The following is a 12,691-nucleotide window of genomic DNA, read 5'->3' as shown; positions in this document are numbered from 1 at the left end:
ACTGCAGGCCAGTGGGCTTCGAGCCAAAGTTCCCACATCATTCTTAACTCTGAAAATAAAATAAAAGCCAAGGACAAATACGACGCAAACAGTTTAGAAGTTGGTGCAAATCAGCTCTTAAAAGAGAGCATTATTTTTCTTTCTGCACAACTGTGTCCTGGGCACAGCCAACAACTTTTATTTTTAGTGCTGCCATTAAAGTGTGTGGGAATCACTGGTAATATGTTGCTATTGGCTGCGCTGAGAGCTTTTAGCCCAATATCACAGATCGGCACGAAAGGAAAAAGAGCGAGAAGTAAATATTGCCATATCAATGACTTTAATAAGCAAAAATATGAAACAATTTCTTCCAAAAACAACAAAAAAGGACAAAACAGAAACCAGCCTGAATGGAACAGTTCAAATTTAAATGTTATCATTATTTATATAAACAGGATTTAAAATTGATCCCCATCACTACATGGAATTGGTGAGAGAAAAAAAAAGACAACAACCCGCTGCTGCAGTTTCAGTTTGATTTCAACACAGTTGAATCATCAACGACAAAACAAACAAACAAAAAAAAAAAAGATTGTTAAATGCATGACTTTTTCAACATTAGTTTCAATGCAAGCACCATGCTTAATCGATATGATCCGACAGTTTAATTTAAATCATTAAAATAAAAACTTTAACTATGCATCTGGCCACCAGAACCAGAATCATCAAATAATAATAAAACAGACAAAAAAAAAGTATTACATAACATAGACACTGTTTTCATTTTGAGAATTTGCACAACCTGAGTCCCCTTTTTTACTGACCGGCAGAAAAAAAATCAGGAAAACATAGAACATTAATAGTCTCAAACGTTGTATTAAAACATCTTTGTTATCTAAATATGAACTCTAGCTACATAAAACCTCTGACACGTGAGTTGTTGCACTTTCTTTTTTTCTTTTTTTTTGAATGTTGTTAAAAATATAAATCATTAATAGTAGGCCCAGTGAAAATATGCTACAGGTGGCCGCCAATCGGAACAAGAGGCTTTGTTTGGGTCAAATGCAGGGAACACCTCATTGAGTCTGTGGTTTTATAAAAAAAAAAAAAAAAAAAAAAAAAAGCTACTTTGAATCAAAATGATAGAGCTGTCCCACACCGTGTTTGTCAAACAGGATATTCACCCTGGTGCGAAATATTCTGCGGCCACATGTTTGTGTCTTCAGCCCCACACGACGTGCCTCCAAATCTCCCTCTGAAACTTTGCACTCGGGGCCTGCCTCTAATACCACTGCAGTATAATATCATAGTATGTCTTCCTGGAGGGAGGTCTGCACAAAATTCAAAATGAAAACTTGCAACTCATTATCTAAAAAAGTGCACTTGACACACACACAGTTTGTTGTATTTAAATGCAATTGAGAGAAAAAAAAAAACACGCACTCCTCTCTTCAAATCAATACCCCTAAATGATAAAAACAAATCATAGCAAATAACTGTAAAATAACTATAATAATAATAATAAAAAAAACACAACACAAAGAAAGAAGTTTAAACCAGCCTCCTCAATCTTGTTGTGCAGTTTTTGCGGTTGCATAATATTTACAAGCCTTAAAGAAACCCCACACCACATGATACTGCACCGGCAGTCCTGCTGTTTCTGTCCCCGCTGCATTTCTCTAACCCCCCAAAAACTATGGAGAAGCGCAGATCAACAACATGCTCTTAATATACACGAGAAGATGTAAAGTACAAAATAGAAATTGTTACCGTACATGTCCAGCATGCAGGATTAATATTTAATGCAGATTTTTTTTTTCCGTTTCAATATATATTCGAATATAACCAAGCAGGCAATAAATCAATGAGATGTTGCATAAAATGTCCCCCTCCCGTGACGGGTTAGTAGACAGACGTTAAATTTGCATAAAGTGGAGTCCCGCTTTATGGAGATTTGTGTTTTCTTTACCCCCCCTCCCTTCAGATTACGGGGCCCACTTGTCGAATGTGAGTCTCGTGTGTTGCAGGCTGCGAGGCCAGGCCTGCTCGTTGTTTCATAACAATGTCATCGTTTTTTGTTTTTTGTTTTTTGGAGAAAAAAATTACAAGACAACTGCCTCGACGCCGTCCCACACTACTTACAGGTTATTTAAAAGCTGTAGCCTCAAAGGAGAGAGAGGGGGGAAAAATAGTTCATCAGCCGATCCTCGTCTTTGAAGAAGAAGAAGAAAAAAAAAGTCTCTTCACTACTTAAGCAACTAATCTACAAAGATGCTGCGGCTGATCGGACACTCTACATTGCTCTTTGTATCTCAGTTGACACGTGGATGGAGAGATGATTATATATGAGAATACTATTTGATGGATTATTCTTCTAATAGGAATATAATTGTTTACCGTTAGTAGTATAATCAAACAGCATGGGAGGTGTGGATTATTATCGTTTGTTCATCAGCAAAGTCAGTCATTTGTGGAGCAAAGGATGGGTTGGAGGGTGGAGGGTGGAGGGTGGGGGGGCGACCGTTTGTTGTGATGGGGTTCACAAGAAAAGGCTACGACAACTCACATGAAAAACTCTGGTGATGAGGGGTTGTCACTGGTCGAGCCCGCCTCGCGGAACCCGTTATTGGGCCCTGACCCCGTCAGTTTCTCGCACTTGAGTTTGTAGGCGTCCCTCTCCCTCGCCAGCCGGCTGATCTCCGCCTTCAGCTGCTCCACCTGGTTCATCAGCTGCGTCTTCTCGTTCTCCAGCACGTGCTTCTGCTGCACCCGCTTGAACCGGCAGGACTGAGCGTAGCCCCGGTTCTTCAGGGTCCTCCTCTTCTGCTTGAGGCGGATGACCTCGTCCTTGGTGAACCCCCGTAGGTGTCTGTTGAGCTCCCTCACCGACATGGACACCAGCTGGTCGTCGGAGAACCGGTCCTCCACGTTGAGTCCGGAGCTGTGGTGCGCCGCCGACTGGCTCAGGTGGCCGTGCGCGTGGTGGTGGTGATGGTGGCGGTGGTGGTGGAGCGGCTGGTGGGACTCTGGGGAGACCGGGGACGGGCTGTCGGGGTCCTGGCTGTGGTGGTGGTGGTGCTGGCTGTGTGGGTGGTTGTGTCCGCCCGGGTGTCCGGACAGTTCGTCGGCGTGGTGGGGGATGCCCCCGGCGTACGGGTGATGATGCTGCTGGCTGTGGCCGTGGTGGCTGTGGTGGTGATGCGGGCCCCTGTAGCCCTCGAAAGCGCCTTGCTGCTGCAGCTGCTGCTGGACATGCGGAGGCGGAGGGTGGCCGTGAGCCGTGGCTCCGATCAGGGCCTCCACTGCGTCCTCCGGGGTCAGACTTAGCGTCTGCGGGTCTATCTGCTGGTGGTAACCGCTGTTCGGCATCCAGTACAACTCCTCTAGGTGGTTTTTCTGCTCTGTGGGGCTGAAGCTGGGCGAGGAGGGCACCGAGCTGCAGGGTGTGCTGATGGGGGTGGAGGACACCGAGCCTTGGGGCTGGAGGCGGTTGCACTGGCGCACGCCGTTCCGATCCAGTCCGGCCAGGCCTTCCTTCTTCACGTCAAACTTCATCAGGTCAAAATCGTTGACGTATTCCAGAGCCAGAGGGCTGCTGGGTAGCTCCGGGCCCATGCTCAGCTCTGCGCTCATGTTGTTGTCGCGACTCTTTTGCAGATGTACAAAGGTACTGGCGAGCGTCGCAAAAACTGACTTATTAATCAGCGTCTCTTCTCTCCTCTCTTGTTTCATGCAATAGTTCTTTTGGCTCATCCACCGCTGCGCACTGACTTGCTGTAGCATGAAATACCGTGTGATTGGCGAAGGGGGGGAAAAAAAAGAAAAGGAAAAAAAAGTTGTGGAGGAAAACTTTCAGACTAATGCTCAGCACACGGTTTGCGTCATGTAGCCTACTTCTGCTGGGATAATCTGGCAGAGAGACCAGGCAGGAGGTAGAAAAAGCAGTGCGTCTCAGTGCAAAAGTAAGACCTCAGTCCAATCAGCAGAAGTGTATTCACAGAAGAAAAAAAAATCAAAAAAAAAATTTAGCATAAATAATAATAAAAGAAATACCGAGTTTGTTCGCTGAGACGGGCACCAGTCCTCGTTGCAACTTCTTGGTTGTAAGTCCTTCTTTTCTCCAGGAAAACGAAAGGAGCAAATAAGCAGAGTAAATAGGGCGTCTGATTTTCGCTGAGAAGCAGCTTTTCCAGCTCTGCACCGCAGAGATTTAAAGGCTTGCCTCCCTCGCTCTCTCCACTCTCTGGTATCCAGCAGACTGCGCTCGCAGCCTGCCAGCGCTTTATCCTTATAGCGCGCCGTGACGTCGAGCCGAAAGGCTGGCTCCGTAGCGCTCAGCTCTCCAATGGGAGCGGGACTCTGCGCTGGAGCAGAGGAAGGGAAGGAGGAGGCGGGCGAGGAGGACAGGGGAAGAGGAGGGCGCACAATTCAGTCTTGACAGCTACAGACAGTCAGCTGACCGACTTCCCTAAAAGCAGAGGGTGGTGGGGAGGAAAGTGGAGGAGAGAGGGAGAGAAATGCCTTCACTTCATACACTATCCGCTGCTCCGGTGTAACGCAATGCTCCCTGTCTTCACTCATGACAGTTTCCGATCTCACTGAGATTAATGGGGACGAGTTACAGGCTCCACTGCTGTAAGCTCAATGAGATTTCTCTAATAGCACTTTTATGGCACAACACTTCTTTAGGAGCCCCGCAGATTTAGCAAAGTGTTCAGTATCAGGTCAAATGAGAAATCAAAGCACTCTGGCGATGATAATTGCTCCACTTGTTTCCACACATGCACCCGGACTTGCATCTGATAAACATCAGCCCATTATTGTGCTCCACATTGTGTCGTTATAACCAGTTCACGCTGCACCTTGATTCATTTTGGATTTTTCTTTTATATGTTATTATGAGGGTTCATTAGTAATGGACTTATTTACCAAATCACATATCAACCATTCGCTGCACTTCTCTCACAGTTTTATGTTCAGCCACCCGTAAATAACAGGTAAATCTACAAATAAAAGTTGAAAACATGGTGATGTTGGAAAAAGAATTAATGTGATTTAACCCGTGCTGAAAAGACAACTCTCGATCTTTCTGACAAACAATAAAATACAGGTACATTTGTGTATGACGCTGTCACGAACGTTTGCATCGCAGTCACAGTATTTTAACAAGAACCATGATCTTAAAATGCACATGCTTGTTTCTCAGATAGTGTCCTTTCTGCACAGATTGCACTTTGTGGATTAAAAAATAACATTTGCTTCATAAACGACCACATCCCTCATATATTTGTACAACAAAGTACTGCATTACATTTATTTCTCTTCGGTAAAAGTAAAGGTGACTGTTGAGAGTGGGTTATTGCTCCCAGATTCCCTCATCAGGCTCCTCTTGGCTCGGGTCGTTTGTTTTTTACGCGGTCCTGCATCTTAACGCGAGGATTCATCAGAAAACAGGCCCAAGGCTGCCCCCGTGTGGCAAAAGGGCGAAGCGACCGAGCTGCCGAGATGCTGCTGATATAGATTTCCTTTTATTTTGTGCTCAGATTTTTATCTCCGAGCTAATTGCTCGTTGCAAAGGTCACTTCCTGCAATTATGACCGACGACAATTAATCCCTGTCACTTTAGACTCACGTAAGTTCGGTGCCAGTGGATCATGTCACTTTCTAACAGGTAGTTTGCCCAAAAATAGGGTCAGATCCTCCTGGATGTGTGTCCGTGTCATTGAGCTGATTTTAATTGCGGGATCAAGAAGGAGTGTAGGGAAAGGCCTCGCTTCCCCGCGTAAAGAAACTGTTTGTAAATGAGTCAATTTGAAGGATCGATTGGATTATCATTTCGTTTACACCTCGTATCCACGGCTGAGCACAGCCGCGATCAGAGCCTATTGATCAGGCTGGATGTAGTGAGAGGAGGCTGCCAAAGATGCGATCCCGGAATGAAAAGCTTATTTGTTTAGTTTAAATTCTTAATCGCTTTCAGCTGCGTAGCAGTGTATCAATAGATGAACTCTGAATCCAACCAACGCCATAAACCCACCGCCACACACTAAATCATAATATCATCATATGCTTGATATTTTTACTATGTGGGGTAGTTCAAGGATAGATTTGATCTTAGCTAAAGGTCGGGCATAAATTCACGTACACAGCTGTAAAACTATATATATGTATACACACACACACACGTAACGCACTTAACGAGTGTCAGGCATTAATGAAAAAACGTCAACTTCCAACCAAACACCAGAAAGTTTACAGAAATCCCAGAATGATTTTTGATAATCACTTATCTGTCTTCTCGAGTTGTTCCTACCAGGTTCTTTATCGTTCTCGAAATAATAATGGTAATTATTATTATTATTCATTATATTTTTTAATTATTTTTTTATCCATATTTATCTTGATCTATTATTATGAGATTTTGTGCCTGCATTAGCAACAGCAAAATATAATAAATTCGTATAAATTCAAATCAGATTAACTTGCATTTTTATTCCTCACGTGATTTTTTTTCCACAATTTATTTTTTAATTAGCCATATTAATTATTATTTTTTTTTTTTTTACCTTTTTCGAGAAATACTTATAAATTCTCCGGAACCTTTATGAGATATTTCGCCTATTTAGACACGCGACTGTTTTTTTTTTTTTCTGCCTCACGTGCACCTCCTGTGTTTCACCCCACGCTGCCACAAACACACACTTACAGCCTAATTTCCTTTCCAGCACTGAACGCCGTAAAACATACAGGTAGCATATACGATCGCACTCTGTTAATTCCCTGCACCTGCAGGCGAGATTCGCAATTCTCAGATCCAACTTCACGGGCGCCCTGAGCGAGTTGTGCCGTGCCGTGCCAAGCCGACCTAAAACCTCTTCCCAGCGAGGCCGACCCGGCGGCAGCCCCATTAGGTCGTAATGCTCTCTCATATAACCCGAGTCCACCGTCTAATAGATCCAGGCAGGCCTGCCGGCGGCTCTCCCCCTTCGGTAATAACGGGCTGTAATGGAGAGACGAGATGTAAAAAAGCGTCCATGTCAGCAGCATATCGGTGGTTAATGATCTATTAAGTGATCCGCGTGCTTATGGACAGCGAAAAAAAGTGTTGATGCTTGCTTATTCGCCCCTAATGAGAGTCCCATCCTACGGATTTTAGGAATGAATAACAGAAATAAAATCACCTTTAAAATGTTACATTTAACAGTTGACGCATGGAGGGTGCAGAGGCTGCACAGCTTTCCCACGGCTCACATCTCACACCTGCACCGGGCCCGCTGGTTTCACACTGGAGGCCCACGGGTCTGTCTACAGAAAGAGACACGATTCCTCTCTCAAACGTGGATTTCTTTTCTGCTTGTGGACCTACTCATGCATGCGCACCTGCGGCCCGAATGCCAGGTCTCTTTGCCAAGACCCCTCGGATATAAACTCATACTCGTTGTGTATGGGAGGACTATGAGGAGCGCTTTTTGTCCGCCCTTTACAGCCAGAATCAGACGCACTGTCTCACTCCGAGGCAAACAGTTGGTTTTATTTGGTCACCTTTTGACCGTTTGGCGTGCGTAACGATTAACCCTAATGGTCCCCCGGAAGATTCCTGGAAAAGCAGCAGAACAAAACGAGAGGTAGCCGAGCTGGAAGGCCCGTGACAGGGAGAGTGAGGGATGGAGATGGAGAGACGGCTTTCGGAAGTGCTGCTTTCATGAGCTTTGATGCGGGAGGGAGAGAAGAGAGCGACGCGCACAGCAGACGAGCAGCCCTGGCTTCAATCTCCCCCAAAAAAAGTTCCACCCGTGACTGCCTTCACTGCTCAGTAAAAACTGCTACGGGTGGGTTTTCACTTTCAGATGTAATATATGCAAATGTAAAAAACGCAACTTCGAACGTCTTTGTCTTGCGATGACACAGCTGCCATTTGATTCAAGCTGCATTTAGTTTTATAAAATGAACTGGAATCTGTCCAAAATGTTCGTTTCACACATGGCCACAGTGCGTAATTGTCGTCATCATTAATGAAGTGACTGACGTTTAGTAGCCTGGTTTATTCAGATTTTATAGCTGCAAGAATTGAAATGCATTTAATCACTGCATAATTCAGTTCCCACGCAGAATCATCGTGGAAACAGCTGTTTCCATTAATTCGCTCGAGGTTTTTTTTTTCACTGGCATGAAATAATAATAGTAATGCCAGTGAGTCAGCCTGCGTTTGTCTCTAAAATTTCAGTTTGATCGTCCGCGCTGTGGTCCCCTTTGCATCAGTAATCAAGCATCTTCCGTTTTACAATGTGAGAGTTACTCAGGCATTCTTGTTTACTCCAGACTGATCGATTATCTCTGTGAAAACATGTATTATTAAGACGTGTCGTCTGTGTAAACAGGCAAAGGGCAGCCTCTGAAGAGGGCGAGCATCATCCCCATCAGAGATAATTGACCGAGGAGTCTTTCAGGAAAACAACAAGAGGTGAGATGAGTGCAAATTCTGGCGATCTCATTAATATGAAAAAAAAGGATCGATTTAACGGCGCACATCAGATCCTCAAAAAAAAAAAAATCCTCTCTGCATGCTGTGTTTCTCCCTCATAGGCCTGGCAGTCATACTCCTTCAACCAGTGTTATCACAGCAGCGGTCCCGCTCTCAGCGTTTAACCGGTGAGGAGGTAGTTGGATTTGCAGGGAAAATTAGGGTTTATTCCTAGTGACAGGGCGCCTCTGGTGGCGCATTTACTCATCACTAATAGTTTGATGTGTATCATGAGTGGCGTGCAGTCTTTTTTTCCCCCCCTCCACTAACTCTATGCAGACTGCTGTGCAGACAGCTCCAACTTCAGAACTCAACTTATTTAGTCTTTTTTTTTAAAATGTCAGAGAGGATATAAAAATCTGACGGGGAGGCCAAGGCATAATTGTAGGCCTTTTCTGAGATTAGATGTCCCTGATTGACATGTAGTAAATATAACAACAAATAAATGTCAGTGCGCACTGTACTGGCTTAATCCCCGAAGAAAAAGAACAATAAATCTGCCTTTTGCTGTGGTCATTTCATTAATGTAAATTGCAATGCTATGTACAATAGTTTGGCTTCCTTCCAGTTGGCTCTTTGCTGAGGCTTATGCATGATACTGGGTTTTATCATAAACTTGGGCTGTGTGACCACAGAATGTAGGCGACGCCACAAGAGCCAAACATCAGAGTGCAGGCATAACATAATTAAAGACCGTATTCTTGGGTCGTAACCACAATTTACATCTGTGTTTTCTAAGCCAACAACTGGCTACTGTAATTCTAAAGAAACACATGCACACATCCCTATAATGGAGGGAAAACATGATTACACGTAAAAACCTGCTTCTGTTAAAAATAAACGGCGCGCGATTCGTGCTGTCCATAAAATCGACGCGCGGTAATTGTCTCTTTCTGTCTTTTTGAACAAAATCCCTCATTTTCTTGAATGTCTGGAACATCCGTTGGTGTTGGTGGCCCGTTATTAATTGTCCGCACATGGAGCTGACAGGCTGTATCGCTGGGCTGCACGAAACCTCCACTTAATATAATAATCTGGAAAATGTGCGTCGTCCGAAGTTGAGCGCGCACGGCGTAGGTGTGTTATTAAGCTGAGAGTGAAGAGAGGGTTTTAACAGGCCTCAAATGGCTCTGTGCAATATCTGAGGAGAGTTTTTATTCTCCTGTCAAGTGTGTGAAGCAGGAATGTTTATTGGAGATTCGTTCTCACCGGAGTAAAGCTGCCCACAGGAGCTAGCAGACCCCAGGTCAGTTTTATGGCAGTGCTGGGAGTGTGTGGGTGTGATTGATCTGGGTGTGGGTGGATGCTGCACCAGACATTTTTGGGGATGAGAGCCCAACTGGAATTTTTTCCTTGTTTGCGCCTCAGACTCATCCTCCCCTCCCCTCCCCTCCGCCGTCCCTGCATGTCATACCTGTTGTCGCTCACCATCGGTCTGACGACTCTAATCAAACATCTCTACTCCTTCGGATGCCCCTTTTACTCTTCCTCTCTCCTTCTGTGTCCACCCTCCCTCTCCGGGTGACCCCCTTGCTTCTCAGCTCTCTCACCCCTCTCCTCTGGTCCTGGCCCTGGCCCTGGCCCTGCCCACCCTGGGTCATTTATCATGGGCCAGGAGGGGAGCCCCCGGGCCTGCAGGCCCCTGTCAGCCCCTGCAATCGCCTCTTTGTGGCTCCCAGCAAACAAGTGTCGGATCAGCAAAAGTCTATTAAAGCCTGGTGGGCCTTTCTCAGCCAATTGGGTTCGGGTCACTGAGCTGCTCTCCTTGCTGCTCCGAGAGCTCTTTGTGTCGCCGCCGTTCGCTGACACAGATCCCCACAAGATTAATGATTTTTAGCAGCCGTTCGGGTCTCATTCAGAGGGTCCTTCTCTCTTTTTCTCTCTTTTCTCCTTTTCCTCTTTTCTCCACCCAGTCTGTTCATTTTTTTCCCCCCCTCATCCCATTTCTTCTTCTGCTCTCCCTCCACCTCCTAATTTCTCGCTTTTCGCTCCCTGATCTACTCCTCTCCTCCTCCTCTTTACTGCCCGACCAAATCAATGTCGACCGCTTGTGTCTTCAATTTTACACGGCCACTGTGCCCACCGCTAATGGCAGTCACGTATATGTCTAAATAATTGTCTTTGCTTTGCAGATTTTATGGTATAAAAGACGCAACATGCATCTCGAATACTGTATATGTTTTTTTTTGTGATGTGCTCCTCTCTAATAAAACCAAAGGATGTTAAGAAACCAAGTCGAGCATCCACACTACGTTCCTGGCAGGCTTCCCCACAGCGTGCCTCGAGAGGATCAGACTAATTTGAAATCTTAGAGCCATTTCCACGACTTCCATGTTGCCATGTTCTCAGTGTTGTTTCCAGTAATTACTGCAGGTTAAGTGCACGTCCCGGAGCCCAGTGGAGGCAGCTCTATCCCTCACCTGGGACATGACTCAGCACAGCTCAGGTCATCCGGCCATTTCTCTGACCACTGGACCACACCCCGACCTACTCTAAACCCACAGGACAAGCAGTATTTATGAAGAACTCGCGTTCACTTCCATCACGTAATGTAATGGTTACTTTTATTTACTGGCCGAATTGTTTGCAGCGGGACGGCCGCACCCTGACATGTTTAACTGTTTGAGTGCTTCGTTCTGAAATGCCGCAGCTTTTCTTTAAATCGAGTTATTAAATAGGATTTTCCCGTTGTCCGTCCAGGCTGCGTTATCGTATTATGTAACACATTTCCAGTCTGCAGTCCTCGATCTGTGCCAAACTGCTCCCCAAAGTTCAGCTGAAGCTAACGTGAGGCTTCGGTTTTCTGATTCACATGAAACAAGTGTGAAGTGGGTGCTATACCTCTCCGGTGCAGCCCGGTAAGAAAATCTGGGAAATCTCTGAGATTTATACTAAAAAGGTTTATTTTAAACTCAGATCTCACAATTCAGAAGCCTCCCGGTTGCTTCAGCTGTACTTTGGAGTGTATATTTGTACAAAAAGATGCAAAGCAGTCACGTTAGGAAGTGTTTCTGTATGTGTCATACACAAAACATTATTTAAGAATCCAGAACTCAACAATACATCTTCAGTCTGTATCAAAGAGCAAACATATGCTGCAGATATTTCCTAATAGACTCTTTTATTAATGTTACTCTTTCATGCTGACATGATCTTTTTTTTCCGGCATGTTCTTAGCGTGCATGAACTGCATATGTGAAAATGTAATATTCCTCCTCTGTGCTAGTGAAGCTGTCAGCGAGGCTGCCGGTGGGTCAGCGTCCGCTTCCACCGCAAACTCTGTGTTTACAGCGTGTCTGTTTTAGGACTGAATGGATGAACCCTGCCTGCTGCCGTGTCCATCCACCTGCCCCGTTTCCTGTCTGATTAATGTTCTCTTTGTGTGTGTGTGTGTGTGTGTGTGTGTGTGTGTGTGTGTGTGTGTGTGTGAGCCCCGTGCGCACGTTTGTTTGTATGTGCGGCTGTGTGTAAATGGTTATAGATGGGACAACAGCACCACGCTGGCAGCTTGAATCATTACTCACACAGATAGGGAGAGACCCAGGGCCGAGGAACCCCTAACATCCTCCACCTTCCAACACACACGCACATATATATATCTCCGGGTTATTCATTTCTAAGCAGAGTGCCTGGCATTTTCACCAAATCCAACCCCCCCTTTATTAAGAGGCCCAAGCTTTGGGTTCCTCTCAGAGAGGGGGAGTGAGGGATGGTTTTCGATTGGGCCTTATTCTCTTTGTTTGCACCCTTCGTTCCTCACCTGTTCTCTCGTCATTTCTGGTAATCTTTCATTTTCCATCTCATCCTCCCCCTCGTTGAAGAAAGGAAGGCATCTGCTAACGTACAGTGTCTGTTTGTAGGTGAGTCTCTGAGCAGTAACCCGGCGAAGGTGAAGACAGAAATCCCAGTGTTTCTGAACACGGCGAGTTGCTAAGAAAGAAAGAAAGAAACTGAGCCTTTACTCCAGTGCTTCATTCTGGCTGCTGCTGCTGCTGCTGGAGATTCCCTTTAATAAGCATAATTAATAATAAGCGCAACCTACGCGCCCCCGCATTAAAATCAGTGGCAATTACAGGACGCTGCAATGCCCGGCTTTATTTTGGAGATGGCTAAACATTCGGAGGGAGCAGCTGGATTTATGAATGCAGAACTTAGCAGCACAATTATAAGTTTCTGGCACAGTTTGCTTGG

At 45.3% G+C, this 12,691-nt stretch overlaps 1 protein-coding gene across 1 annotated transcript; it reads right to left on the bottom strand.

Moving 5' to 3' along the window:
* Positions 1-300: 300 nt before the first annotated feature.
* mafba (v-maf avian musculoaponeurotic fibrosarcoma oncogene homolog Ba) lies at positions 301-4,253 on the bottom strand. The gene has a single exon (XM_047602105.1). The coding sequence runs from the start codon at positions 3,760-3,762 to the stop codon at positions 2,542-2,544; it is 1,221 nt and encodes a 406-aa protein (XP_047458061.1). The 5' UTR covers positions 3,763-4,253; the 3' UTR covers positions 301-2,541.
* Positions 4,254-12,691: the final 8,438 nt, after the last annotated feature.

The sequence above is a fragment of the Mugil cephalus genome, chromosome 1 (genome assembly GCF_022458985.1).
Source record: "Mugil cephalus isolate CIBA_MC_2020 chromosome 1, CIBA_Mcephalus_1.1, whole genome shotgun sequence".
In the NCBI taxonomy this organism is placed as follows: Eukaryota; Metazoa; Chordata; class Actinopteri; order Mugiliformes; family Mugilidae; genus Mugil; species Mugil cephalus.
The sequence above is the reverse complement of the archived record's forward strand: the minus strand, read 5'-3'. Positions and strand labels throughout refer to the sequence as shown.

Coding starts and splice junctions, on each gene's coding strand:
- mafba (XM_047602105.1), bottom strand. CDS start 3,762: ATGCTACAGCAAGTCAGTGCGCAGCGGTGGATGAGCCAAAAGAACTAT.